Consider the following 15,476-nt stretch of genomic DNA (forward strand, 5'->3'; position numbering starts at 1 on the left):
TTTTAATGAGCAAAACCGAAGGTTCTTTGTAAAACTTTCGGAAATGAAATTTTCAAAAAAGGCAAAACCGAAGGTTCTTTGAAAAACCTTCGCAATTCAAAAACCAAGGGATTTCAAAACCGAAGGTTTTTCCTAAAACCTTCGCAAATAACCCACACCCAACACTTAGAATTTTTTTGGGTTTTTTGGGAAGGTAAAAACCGAAAGTTCTTTGTGGAACTTTCGGTAATAATTAATAAACCCGAAGGGTTTACACCCCACTCGGAATCTATTTTTAATCCCGAAAGATTTGTTCCTCTCGGGAGTATTTAGGAGAGGTTTACAAAACCTTCGGGAAAAACCGTCGGTAAAGGTCCTTTTTTTACCAGTAAATCCCCGTTCGGGTGTTCTACGTCGTGGTTCTGGTACTATACGTGAGATCATGTTCGTTTTTCACCCTACTTTCCTCTCCCGTTGGTCGAGATCTTTCAGAACCTGAGTGCAAACAGTCCATTGACATTGACTCCCTCACAGCTCCTTCTCCGCATGAAGCAACTCTCTGGGTCCCGGAAGGAGCATCCTTTTCTGAAAGAAGATCGGATTGGTGAACAGGATGCTAGTGAATCAACTCTTAGGTAGCTAGAGATAGAAAACGTTTATCAAATTTTATATTGAATTTAAAATATAAAGTGTTATTAACCTAGTTGGTTAAAATAAATGTTGTACTTATTTTGTTATGTTGCAAATTTGAATCATTCATATAGCATTTATAATTTTATTTTTAATCGTTTTAAGTTTATGGGCGAGTCAACCCACAATCCGACTCAAGTATACATTATTCTCACATATATATCCAAATTAGTCACAACTCTCGATCTGGCAATCTGGACACTTTAAAAATTAAGTATATTATATATAAATATATATATAAATTATTGTAAAAAGATAAACACTCAAATTAAAAGTCGATATTTCTAACATTTTCATGTTGTTGTACCCGTACCAACATGTAGGTATTCTAATTGTAAAAGAAATTTAAAAAGAACTTAGCAATGTCAGAAACAGAGCCGTTAAAAACGGACGGCCATGATTGTGATAAACTAATTACAATATCCAGATCCAGACAAAAAGGCTGTCTCTTTTCTTATTGGCTATTCAATTCCCTAAACAAAACTATACAGTAATTTAATCACCGCATTATCCGATCCAAACATGGAAATTAAAAATGATAAAAGAATTCGTAGGTGTCTGAATCTGATACTGATACGCACTCCAATGTTGAAATAAATATACAGAGCTAGCTAGCTAGCTCACCCGGTTTCCCCTTCATCGGACCAGGGTACGTCGGAACACCACCGAACACTCAGGAAGCTCACCCAGATCCGCAAACAACGAATCCTCGTCCTGGAACAACATTCCCGTCATGTCTAGGTCTCCATCAATTGCCAACATCATCGGACTCTCCAACATGTCGGCTGAAGTCGTCACCTCCAAGTCCGAGAACCACCGGAAATCCTCCTCCTCTTCACCCAAACTCTGCTCTAGTCCTAGTACTTCTGGTGGTGGTGATGGTTGTGTGTCAACTGAGGCGGAAGTCGTGCGGCGGCGGCGGTTGTGGTGGTGGTTTTTATTTGTGGTCGCCGGATAGGAGTGATTGTGTTCACGAGAATACGTAATCATTAGCATGGTGGGATCAAGGTTGCTCCTTTCAACCTGCTTCTTCGCCGGACAACCTTTTGAACTGCTGCATCTGTAATATCCTCTGTCGACAAAACCAAACCGCCGGTGGCCGGAGATCATGAATATATATATAAATCCTGATTAATTATTATACTTAATTAATTACCTAGGGTAAGGGGAGCCCTTGATGGGTTTCTGACCGTACTTTCTCCACGCCCAAGAATCAAACGGAACTGCACTCTCCCCTTTATTAAATCGTGATCCTTCGGCCAAGTCTTTCATCGGAATTGACACAACCCGTTTCATTATTGAACCTCTATTATATTATATATTGAATCACTAATTATAAATTATCATAAGACCATTCAGAGTGGATCGAGAGAGAGAGAGAGTATATAATACTTACCCTGGTCTTTTGGCGGTCATCTTACTATCGGTGAAGAAACCGGCCTGGGATTGAGGTGATTCGTCGGCGTCACTGTTTTCCGGCGACTGGTCAATATTGTTTTCTAGGTCGTTTCCAAAAGGGTGGTTGTTAAACTTGCCGTCCATAACTATAAGAGTTAGAGAGAGAGGATGAAGAAAAATGTAGAGAGAGAAGAAGGTGATAAGGATTGGATTGGTGTTTTATTATGGGCATAATGTCGACTACTTAAAACCGTTTTTATTAATTATGTTTATATGTTTTTATTAAAGTATTTAAAAAAAAAAAAAAGACATCTTTTTTATAGAGTTAACCCAACTCATAATAATGTGTTCATTGTTCTTAATAAGAGTTAAAACAAAAAAAAAAAAAATCTTTTTTTTTATATCCAGCTAAAGTTTTTTAATTGAAAATCATATTTGATATCTTAAAAATTATTGTTTTTTCATTTAAGCTATATGAGTTCATATCTTTAATTTTAATATAATATTTTTTTTTTAATGAAAATTCACTTCAAATTATTAAGTATAATTTAAGATAAATATAATATTATCAATTTATCATCCTTAAAAAATAAAATAACTATATATATAGTTTTACATATACTATATTACAATAGTTCGATTCTTTCAAAACTTTTAATTTAAAGGAGAGAGTTAAGACTTTTAAGGATGATTTTAGTTTTTTAAAGTAATATATAGTTTTAAATGAATCTATGAACTCTATCACTTAATTTATTTTATCAGTCTTTTAATTATTTTAACTCAAATATAAATTTACGATAAAAGGAATACAGTTGTTAAGAAGTCAAAAAAAAATTGAGATAATGATAAATAATAATCAATAAAATATACATGTTCCAAATAATAATCAATAAAAAAAATATCTGTCCCAAATAATAATAAAAAATAGTCAAAAAAAAAAAAAGAAAGCTAGAAAAAAGGGTCACTAATTTCATAGTTAGGTTATAAATTAGGTGTGACTGCAATAATCACACCGATACAGACTTTTATGCAATGTTTATGAACATTAAACTTAACTACTAATATATTAATTTTATTTGTTTCTGAATAAAATATATACTTTTTTTTATAAGACTCAAACTATTAAAATTTGGTTTTATTAAAATAAATCAAAAAATACAATCCCTCAAATGACAAAATTCTATTCCAACTTAAAACATGTTAAACTGAGAATTAAAAGAATAAAAAAAAACATATTCTCAAATAAAACAATTCAAATCAAACTAATATAAAATCCATATTGATTCTTATCCGCTTAGAGTTAAGATCCAGCTTTTCCTTTATTGAAATATTATTTTTAGTAAAGTATTATAATAACAACCTTTACCCAGTTATTAATAATTAAAATATTATAAAATATCATAGATTCCCAATAATAATGCATCGTGACAGGTACAGCGACCAATATTAATTATGCATTATTTTAGTTAGGCACTCTTTATAAGCTATATATATATATATATATATATACCTTGATTTATCTTGTCATTATTTTAGGAGAAACTATATATATATATGGGTTAAATATTAGATTTGTTTATAATTTTGAAATATATGCTCAAATTTATCCGATCTAAAAATATATGGTTTGTATGTGAGCAGACAGACATTTAATACAATCAAAAGAGTTCAATAAAATTAATAAATTATTAAAATAAAATCTTTTAACAATAATTGAACTAATTTTTATATAATATAATTTATTATCTTTAAATAATTTCTTAGTTTATAAAATAAAATAAAATATACATATATATATATATAGGGCCAGCATAATTATTAAATTCATTAAGACTATCTATATTCTATAGTGAAGATTAATAAAATAATTAGACCTTATCTGTTTGAAGCAGGGATCATGCCCGCCGGCCATTAATATCTTAGTATTAAATACTTCTATATACATGATTTGTGTATTGTTAATATTATTTCAGAAAGTAATTTTCAGGTTTCAGCATTGATTTGCTTTAAGATAATGTAAGAAATTAATAGATATCTGAACATTTACAGATTATTGGAACTCAATAGATTGAAGAAAATGACCGTTAATTTCTTAAGAACATTGTTCCCCTTTTCAATTTGCATGTTAATTACTAGAAGTGAAAGTCTCAAACTATGTTTTACCTTTATTTATAAAAACAAATAATTAAATTTGTAGGTTTTATTTTACAAAATAAATATCACGTTTGAGTAAGAATTCATGTTTCTTATTTTAAATTCAAGAAGAATAAAAAGCCTTGCACAATTGAAAATGTAAAAAACTTGAGCTTTAAATGACACCATTTAAAGTTCAAATTTCATATAATAAAAACTTATCAAAATTAAGATCCAAACAATAATTTAAGAAGGTTGTACAAAATTTTGTGTTGTATAAAAACTTATCAAAATTAAGATCCAAACAAAATTAAGATCCAAACATTTAAAGCTTTAATGTTTTTCATTTATTTAAAAACACATCTTTCATTTTCAAATTTAATCTTTTAAGTGAGGAAACTTAGCTTAACAAATAACTTGCACAATTTGACATTATCTATAAAATTTGATTTAAAATTGAAAATGGAATACAATTTCACTTATGCTATTGTCAACTCTCACTAGTGGAAAATGAAGTTTTGGTAACGAATTTTTGTAACGGCGCTATAGCGCCCTTACTGAAAATTTTTATCAGTAACGGTTTAATATATCTGCTACTGATATCAAGATATTAGTAACGGCCATTTAAAACCGTTACTGATAAAAACTTTCAGTAACGGTCATAAGGAATAGCCGTTACAGACACTAGTGTTTTTTATTCTTTTTTTCGAAATGAGAATATCAGTAACGGTTTTAATGATAACCGTTACTGATATGCATTCATTTAAAAAATTTCTTAGTAGAAAAATGGGTATCAGTAAGGGCGAAAACCGTTACTGAAAGCCTCAAAAACCGTTACTAATAACATTCTGTAACGGCGAATAAAACCGTTACCATTCGTTACAAAAACAAGCGTTACTGATACTCTTCTAGTATCAGTAACGGTTTTCAAAAGCCGTTACTGATACTCCTCTAATAACAGTAATGGTTTTAGCCAAGGTTAAATCGTTACAGATAAAGCATTAGTAACGGTTTTAGCCAACGTTAAACCGTTACAGATAAATCATTATTAGTAACTGTTTTTTATTTATAAAACCGTTACTAATATATTATTAGTAACCGTTTTCTTATTTATAAAACCGTTACTGATATATTACTAGTAACGATTTTCTTATGTTTAATACCGTTACTAAAAAACATAATCATTTTTTTTTAATATTTCATATTTGTACCTATATAAACAATAATAATTATCCATTTTGCAAAATCATTAATATATTCCAAAATCACAATCATCAATCTAAAAATCATAATCATAATCCAAAAACCACAATCATCCACAAATCACAATCATAAATCCACAATTCATCATTAGGCTGTTAAACAATATAAAGTATTGTACACTTCAATTAAACGTTGTCAACATTAAATAGATCTAGGAGTTGGTTGTTTAGGTCTTACATCTTGCTCCGATATTAAAATAACTTGATCATAAACTTCATCAGAGTCTTGCTCGGCCTACACATCAAATAAAGAAAACCTACCCATCAAATAAAGAAAGATAAAAAAAATTTTGAATGTGTATGACTAAGGTTAATTTTTTGTCCATAATCTCATCCATAATGTTTTTGGATGCAGGTGTTTCCAAATGGGGTCCAAAAAAAGGGAATTTGCAAGAAACCAAAGATCACATTATCCGGAACAGTTATTTCTTATAGATGCAAATTATCACAGCCAGTAGGAGTTCTTGAAAGTCTGTATGCAAATTATTCTAACATGACCAATCCATCTAGGTCTGTTTCCTTATTATTTCTAATTTTTTTACTTTTTCAATACCATCTTGAAATCCTTGTTTATTTTTTCTATCAAGGATTCAAATGTTAAAATTTAGAGCATTTTTTCCATCTAACCTGACCATTGATGTCATTTCCTTCAAGCAACTGAGTTTTGAAATTACTGGTGTCTCCTTCAGAACAAGGAACCAATCAACTTGGTGGCTGTGCAATAGTTTGAGACATCAACTGCCCATTTTGAGGGTGAGTCATTGATGTGTAAGACTTCTTCTGTGGATGTGCAACAGGTAATATGTGTTTAACATAGCATATACTATTTAAGGGGAAGCATGTTCAACTATTAGAGTTAGATACTTAGAGATGATCCTTGAGTGACATAATCTCAAAAGCTATATACAAAACTGAAAAATAGTTGGAAACACAGTCATCATGGTATGCTACTTACAGCCAAAGGCCGTTTGTTTACTGGCACCGAACAAGTCCTTCCCTCCAACCCTGCAGAAGTTAGAAACCAATGTTTATGACCTACCTACAATAGAAGTCTCATGGCATATAAGTTGAAAATGACAATTTTTATGCAAATATAGCATAAGGTGAAACAAGTTCACAAACATTAACATAAAAGACTTTTAATGTAGCAATCTCTGAAAAGATTATTATTTATCCATGTGCCAATAAATTAATTTTTTTCTTTTTTGACAATTAATTAAGCATATGATGTTCCATTAACTAATTCACTTCACGCATTACAAGAAAATGGTTCACAACTTTTAAAACCAAGTATTATAATTTCAGGAATAACTTGGGCATGATAACATTCCAGGAGATACTCGCCAACTGTAAACTAATTGACATAACAAACATTGAAAATCACTTTGAACTATGACATAAGGAGAACTAATTTTGTGAATGTTGTTACTTTTAAGGTCTTGAAGTTAATAATTAGATATTACTCTAGTGTGAAGGAAAGTATTGATATTTTCCTTCTTTCAAGGTAATAACAAAGATAAAATGTTCAGTACCCACTTTCAATGCTTTATACTTCAAACCGACAATTTATTAACATTACTGTACTGCAAAAGTAGTATATTTGCAAGATTATTAAGCAAGATAAAAAATCCCATAAAACAAATAAACAAAGGACATCTTTTGAGGAAGAGCTAAATAAATTATCAAGTCAAGTAATATATGAGAGTTAAAATGTGATCAATCTTAGCCTCTTAGGGGTACAAAAGCAAGCTTTTGTCCTTTATTCATCATGCATTTCTTCACTATACCAATTGCTGATATACTAAGTCTAAGAGCAGCATCTATGATAAACTGATTGATTCAAGATAATGATGAAAAACTCTACCTCATGTTAGAAAAATGAGAAGTTTCCGGTAATACAGCAAATCGATATCACAAACAGACCCATATTTGGATGTCCTCCTCTTGGTAAGTCAGCATTAGAAGCTATATCCAGAGTCGAATTCATGCGAACAGTATTTCCTATATTAGTCTCAAGCTCATTCTGCAACAAACACAACTATGTTCAACTTGAAATCCATCAAATATGAATCGGTCAATAGGAAACAATAAGGAATGTTTCCCATACCTTAGATGTCTGTTGCTGAGTACTTCCATTATGAAACTGCTGAGAGTAGCTGCCAAAATGGATTGCAGATCAAAAGAGCCTAAATATAGCATACTGAAGTACACAAGGACTAGAATTGTAGCAAATTAACAATTTCAAAAACACCAATGAATCAGAAAGTTCCTCCTATAAAAACAATCAAAATGAGAGCTCGTAGTCTCCACTCCTGAATTGGCTAAAATACCAAAACAATACATTTATAATTGTTTGGAAATTTTGCCTGGAAAACTCTGTCGCATCTCTCCCAGGAGGATATATGGAGGTGAATGAGTCTTACCTAGGACGGTCCTGTTGACTTGTCAACATTAGGAAGGCATGCATTGACATTGAAATTAGCCGAAGAAAGCCTTGAATCTAACTGCTCAATTGCATATGTGAAGAAACCTGTACGTTTCTCTACTGATTCATATGTGGCGATTGCATAGTATGTGCGTTATGGAACTGATTTGCAGCAGTTGGTTTATCCTGAGAATCAATTAGCACTAAATCATATAATTACAATAACCAGAACATGAAGCAGACGAATCTCACTTTACAAAAATTAAACCTGAACAGAATTTTCATTCGTAGCCTGGAGACGCCTCAAGAACTTAGTGCTGTACATATCCCAAAATGCAATCCACTAATCTGTAAAAAAACCTCCAAAGGAATCACTCGCTGAAACAAATTCACACATTTGACATTAGTATCAGTAAGGGTTTTCGAAAACCGTTACTGATACTTCTTGTGAAAATTTTTAAAGAAAGGCATATTAGTAACGGTTTTAAGGATAACCGTTACTAATATCTAAGGGTATCAGTAACGGTTTTAGTATAGCCGTTACAAATATATATATCAGTAAGGGTTTTTGAAAACCGTTACCGATACCTCTTATGAAATTTTTTAAATGAATGCATATCAGTAACGGTTATCATTAAAACCGTTACTGATATTCTCATTTCGAAAAAAAGAATAAAAAACACTAGTGTCTGTAACGGCTATTCCTTATGACCGTTACTGAAAGTTTTTATCAGTAACGATTTTAAATGGTCGTTACTGATATCTTGATATCAGTAGCGGATATATTAAACCGTTACTGATAAAAATTTTCAGTAAGGGCGCTATAGCGCCGTTACAAAAATTCGTTACCAAAACTTCATTTTCCACTAGTGATATATATATAATGATGCTTAATAAAAAAAAAAGGAATGATACAAAGCGCGATTTGGGAACCGCGATTGGCCCAACGATGCCTACGTGGAGCTACGTGGGTGACAAAATGAAAAAAAAAAACTAAAAACCCTAGCAACTTTCATTCCGTGTTCATTCCGCTTCCTTCCCTCTCACTAAAAACCAGGATTCTTATATTTTTTTTTTTCTTTTTTCTTCTTCATCCTCATAATCTCTTCTCCTGCAACTGCATGTCATCGATGCCTGCATAACTCGAAGGTCACCTACTTCTCCAGCGCATCTGTCATTTCTCGTAAGAATTCATCTTCATCATCATAAACTTCACAGCAGTTTGATGTTTTTCTCCATTTCCACCATTCACGGGTTAGATTTCACTCTGAACAGCTCTGCTGAAAATGGATCGCATTTCTAAATAATGCAAGTTAAAGTCATATGGATGATTTAAGGAGAGAAGCGCAGGCGGGATCGGAGATGTTCATTGATTCGAATTAGTTCTTCCAGAGTAAATCATCGGCGCTGTCACAACAGATGTTGTCATTGTAGGGACAGAATGTTAGAGAAACATTTGGCGTAAAAGAGGCAGCTTCAAGGAGAAGAAAAACATGTTTTTTTTAACCCATCTCATGTTTCATAATCTAATAATGAAGAAAACTTACTTGAATCTGTACATAGAGGGAGTGAGAACGATGGAGAAACAAGTAAGAATAACATGAAAATGGATAACACGACGAAAAGACAAGTACTGGCCATTTGCTTCACCGGAGATGGTTTCCGATCTCTTCTCTCTCTACTCCATGAAAAATATAGATTCAAATGCTTCAAACGGTGAAATAGAGTTTACGTACGTTTGCGATGGAGAAAACGAAGCTTCAAATGTTTTAAATGGTTTAAGCGTGGAACGAAGCACAGAGCTTTCCGACGACGGAGAAAACATAATAGAGCATGGAGTTTGCGGTTGACGGAGAAAACAAAATTTTTTGATGGAGAAAAGGGAGCAGAGCTACGATGATGAAAATGGGCGAGCTTGATGGAGAGCGCCTCTTTTAGAGGAAGTTGCCCTATTATTCTAAAAAAAAATCACGTTGTCGTTCCACGTAGGCATCGTTGGGTCATTCGCTGTCCTAAGTCGCGCTATGTATCATTTTTCATAAAAAAAAGGTGGGTGACATCCACGCTCTCAACGCATTCATTTGAGTTTCTACATATTTTCTTTCTTCTATCATAATTATATCTACATAAATATTAATTTATCTCTCCTACAATAATTATTAATTTGTCTCTCATATAATATATATTTTTTCACATAAATTATATAAAATATATATTACCTTATTAATAATTTTATATTTAATATTAAATATTTGTATATAAAAATATTTATAATATAATTCTGATTTATCAATAATTTTATATAAATACAAACTTTTTCATATTATCACACAAATAAATTTTATACTTTTTTTAATAAAAGATTATATATATATTTTAATTTATTTAAAAAATAAATATTTTAAAAACAAATAACATCTCTCACCTAAAATTAATATATATTAATTTACCTTCCTAATTAATTTTTTTTATTTTCTCTTTAATCTTTTATATATATATATAGAGGTGAGGAGTGATAGAGTGAGAGAATTTAGTGAGGGAATTTGGTGAGGGAATGACGTGACATCACCTTCATTGGTTGGAAAATGTAAAAGTGGAAGGAAAGAGAGAAAATTTGATTTTTTCAACGAATAAGATTATGCCACGTCATTCCCTCACCAAATTCCCTCACCTAATCATTTCTCATATATATATATATATATATATATATATATATATATATATATATATATATATATATAATAAAATAAAATAAAATATTATATATATTTTAATTTATTTAAAAAATAAATATTTTAAAAACAAATAACATCTCTTACCTAAAATTTATATATATTAATTTACAATTCTATTTTTTTTTCTTTCTCATCTTTTATATATATATATATATATATATATATATATATATATATATATATATATATATATATATATATATATATATATATATATATATATATTTATAATATACCTAATAATAATAATTCTCAAATTCTCCTATCATTACTAATTACTAATTACTAATTATCATTACTAATTACTAATTACTAATTACTAATGTAACTCTTATTTCATAATTACTAATTTATCTCTCTTTTCATAATTACTATTTTTTTTCGTTTTTATCTCAAATTCTCTCTTATCATTACTAATTTAACTCTTAATTCATAAATACTAATTTATCTCTCTTTTCATAATTACTAATTTCTCTTTCTTTTTGTTTTTATTTTTTTTCTCTTACTACCCTTCCATGTTGTAACTACATGTATCCTTAAGGTACACATTTTGATTTATCTTGTATCCTGTTAGTGCCCGGCCCAATATGTTTGAAGACATTATGCAAGATATCAAATGTGGCCCTAAGTACTCCAAAAAAAAGAAAAACACCAAAACTACAAACATAATATCATAAATAAATATCTATGCATACCAATAGTTAATATCACAACAACAAAAAAATAAAAAAATCAAGGAAAATTTTATGGTAAAGCTTATTGAATTTACTTCAATAACAAATGCTCTTGTTACATTGTCTTTAAAAGGAATGACCAAAAGTCTGAAATCTATTAGAAAGACACGACATGCAATACAATTCTACTAGAATTTTACCAATTTGAATCAGTCAATGCAATACTATTTTCTGAAAATTGATCTTCTTGCACTCTTAGATGCGAAATCATCAATTAACCTATCATAGTCAAGTTTTTCCAAAAACTCATGTTCAATAGAAATCAAAGCCAAAGCATTTAGTCTTTCTTGTCAAACGCAAGTAATATTTCAATATTTTTAGCTTTGAAAAGCTTCTTTCAGTTGATGCTATTGTCACTGAAATTGTTAACATAATTCTATATGCAAGACAACTAGTAGGATAAAAATTAGCTCTTTTCAAGAAATTTAGGATTGCACTGGTTGAATCAAGCTCATTTGGTAAATGTTTTGTAATAGTCTCAATTCATTTAATAAATCCTCATCGTTAATGTCAGAAGTGTGGTCATTCTCCAACTTCTTCTCAAGGTTGTTGCAACTTCTTTTTAGGTTAACAGAATCCAGGGACTTTAGTTTCTCTGTCGTAAATAAGAACTCAAATGTCTCCTCATATTGCTCATATTGCTCAAACCTTTTCTCCAATGAACCGATTGCTTCATCAATTATGTATAAAAAGTAATGAATTCTGAAGGATTTTTTACTTGATTCTTCGATAGGTGGTTCAGATGGTTGATTTTCAGAGTCAATCTCATCAAAATATTTTTTCTTAAGAACTTTTCTTTTTCTTCTCTGGAAACACTGGATCAATATACAATTCAACAACAATTTCTTTGGCACAATTCAACGCATTCTCAAACCCTACTTCTTTGTACTCTCTAAAGAATGCAATAAGTGCCTTCACACTATCCATTGCTACATCAATCCGCATATTTTCAGACTGCAATTGTTTACTGGCAATATAAAATAAAATGATTAAAAATGATGAAAATAAAAAATAAATATCGAATATTTGAGATTTTCTACTTTGGATTTAATATGTTGATATTTGTTTAGATTTTTTATGATGTTCATTTTTGTAGTCTTAGTTATAAATTGGTTATTAATACACTAATTTAGGCGAAAATAATAAGTATTCAACGCATTCTCAAACCCTACTTCTTTGTACTCTCTAAAGAATGCAATAAGTGCCTTCACACTATCCATTGCTACATCAATCCACATATTTTCAGATTACAATTGTTTACTGACAATATAAAAATAAAATGATAAAAAATGATGAAAGATTTAAGATTTTCTACTTTGGATTTAATATGTTGATATTTGTTTAGATTTTTTATGATGTTCATTTTTGTAGTCTTAGTTATAAATTGGTTATTAATACACTAATTTAGGTGAAAATAATAAGTATTAATGTCAACGTGTATTTCTACGCCGTTGTCGGGGATTGAACCCGGGTCACCCGCGTGACAGGCGAGAATACTTGCCACTAACTACAATGACTTGTTAATTTTTTTTTATATATATGTATATAATTTTTTTGGTGGCCCTACATTTTTGTGGCCCTGTGCAAGTGAACATCTTGCACAGCCAATGGGTCGGCCATGTATCTTGTTACACGTTTTGGTAAAAGACTTGTCGGAAAATTGTACTGTTGCAGGACATCTTAGACGGTGAGTGCATCGTCTTCTTCCGCCGATGAGACGACGGTGGCGATGAAGACGGCGAGGAAGATGAGAGATGAGAAGGATCGGAGGAGTGCATCCACCATTTTCTCAACTTGATCAAGCTCATAACAAAGGTAAGTAGTCTCTCTTTTCATTTTTCATCCTAACATGATAGACAACTTAACTGGGTTATATTGTATGCCGACAATAACAGGGTGGATAGAATTTAAAGTTTTGGACGGCGATAGGAAGCTGCTTTTTTCGGAAAAGAAATGAGCCGACAAAGGGAAAACGAATTCAACACGATGGAGGCTTATATTTATAGTAATAATAAATACATATATTAGGAACGGAGTGACTTGCATTTCGCACATTCTCTATCTCATCAGATTTAGGGTTAATAGACATTTTGTTATTTCTCATAGCATTAAATATGTAAAAATCAGATATTAAGCATCTAAGTTGGGATGATGCCTAAAATTTGTTTATGAACTAGCTCTTAGTTAGATGTCTTCCTAACATCTAGAGTTGACACTTTTTGTGGTTTGTTTGTTCATATAGTTGGTTTATGAAATGAGTGATTTCTTCTCTTATGTTAGATATATGATGGCATGTTGGATAGATATGCCATAAATATTTTATTATCAAATATAAAGAGTTAAGAATTTGATTGTTGAATGCCTTTGCAGACACATCCAAACACTCTTCCAATGTTGCTGGTTGGAGGTCATCATCAGTTCAACGATCAAATTGACCATGTTTGTCTTTAACTCCTTCTTGAATAGGCTAAATAGTATAGTGTTATGTTGACTTCAAAAGTTTTACAATATGTGTAATTTTTTGTCACATCTCCTCCAAAATAGATCAATAGCTCTCTAGGGTTCGTTGCTTGTATATGTAAATGTTCGCAACATCTATAGCTAACATTTTTTTGGTTTGCCTGATCCTATGGCTGGATTAGGAATTAGTGATTCTACCTAAAAAATGTGTTACACCATTATAAAAAATGTGATGTGAGACTATTATGTTAAACCAACTTATTCAAGCCATTAGCACAGGTTTCCGACAAGATTTTTTCTATACTTGTATAGGTACATGTTCACAACATCTAGAGTTGACATGTTTTGTGGTTTGCCTGATTCTATGGTTTGTTTAGGAAATGAGTGATTTCTTCCCTTATGGGTTATATATATGTGATGACACGTTGGATAACTATGCCATAAATATTCGATTATCAAATACAAAGATTTTAGAAGTTGATTGTTGAATGTCGTTGCAGATATATTTATACACTCTTTGAAAGATTGTTGTTGCTGGTTAGAGGCCATCATCAGCTCCATGATCTGGACCGCGTTTGTCTTCAACTTCCTTGAATATGCTTATTTCAAGTAGTATAGAGTTATCTTAACTTCAAATTTTTTATAATATGTGTAATTGTTTTATCATAGCTCCTCTAAAAGAAACAAATGGTTATTGGAGGGTTCATTGCAATGGTGGTATCAATTGTTGGTATTAATTTTACATGAACAATTACAATACCATTATGTTTGTCATTTTTAGGCTATTGCTCTATTTTATTAACTACATATGAATGTACCATAGTCAAAAGGTCTCAAATCTATAAAGTTTATGTGTTTTATTCACATATAAACATTTATTTGTTTTGTTTTTCCACTTAGTATACATTAGATTCAAATGCCCTCTCAATACATATTACTATATCATTTACTTTTACATTCTACAGAGATGGCATATAGAGATGGAAAATTCAAGTTTGAATTTGAGAATTCGGATATGTTTGGTATGTGAATGTATCGGATAACAACGGTCGGAAGTTTAGAATCGCAAGACAAATCACAAACCGGAGTACTTAGACAAAAGGAAAATTTATGATTCATTCTCACGAGAGGGCGGCGGAACGTATGCTCGATGAAATGACTCTAAACGCATATTTTATACGGGGGAGACGAAATATTTTATGTAAAATATCTAAATTATCCTCAAGAAGGAGGAGGGAGGAATGAGTAAGGAGTAGGGAGTAAGGAGTAGGGAGTAGGGAGTAGGGAATATGGAATATGGAATATGGAATAGGGAGTAGGAGTAGGAGTAGGAGTAGAAGTAGGAATAGGAGTGGGAGTAGGAGTAGGAGTGGGAGTGGGAGTGGGAGTGGGAGTAGGAGTAGGAGTAGGAGTAGGAGTAGGAGTAGGAGTAGGAGTAGGAGTAGGAGTAGGAGTAGGAGTAGGAGTAGGAGTAGGAGTAGGAGTAGGAGTAGGAGTAGGAGTAGGAGTAGGAGTAAGAGTAGGAGTAAGGGAGGAGGGAGGAGGGAGGTTTTCTTATGAAATTATTTCATTTCTTGATCTCGCGAATTTCCCTATTTTTAAATAGATCAAAATATAATAACTTTAGAGATCGAGAAAGAGAGATTATAATCTCTCCCAC

General features: G+C 31.3%; 1 protein-coding gene across 1 annotated transcript; it reads right to left on the bottom strand.

The window, feature by feature from the left end:
• Nucleotides 1–1,022: 1,022 nt before the first annotated feature.
• Nucleotides 1,023–2,211, bottom strand: LOC124935172 (probable WRKY transcription factor 65). The gene is made up of 3 exons (XM_047475624.1): nucleotides 2,066–2,211; nucleotides 1,826–1,975; nucleotides 1,023–1,741 (listed from the first exon to the last, which is right to left on the bottom strand). The coding sequence occupies exons 1-3, from the start codon at nucleotides 2,209–2,211 to the stop codon at nucleotides 1,306–1,308; spliced, it is 732 nt and encodes a 243-aa protein (XP_047331580.1). The 3' UTR covers nucleotides 1,023–1,305.
• Between the last annotated feature and the right edge of the window lie 13,265 nt (nucleotides 2,212–15,476).

Source organism: Impatiens glandulifera, chromosome 1 (genome assembly GCF_907164915.1).
Source record: "Impatiens glandulifera chromosome 1, dImpGla2.1, whole genome shotgun sequence".
Classification (NCBI taxonomy): Eukaryota; Viridiplantae; Streptophyta; class Magnoliopsida; order Ericales; family Balsaminaceae; genus Impatiens; species Impatiens glandulifera.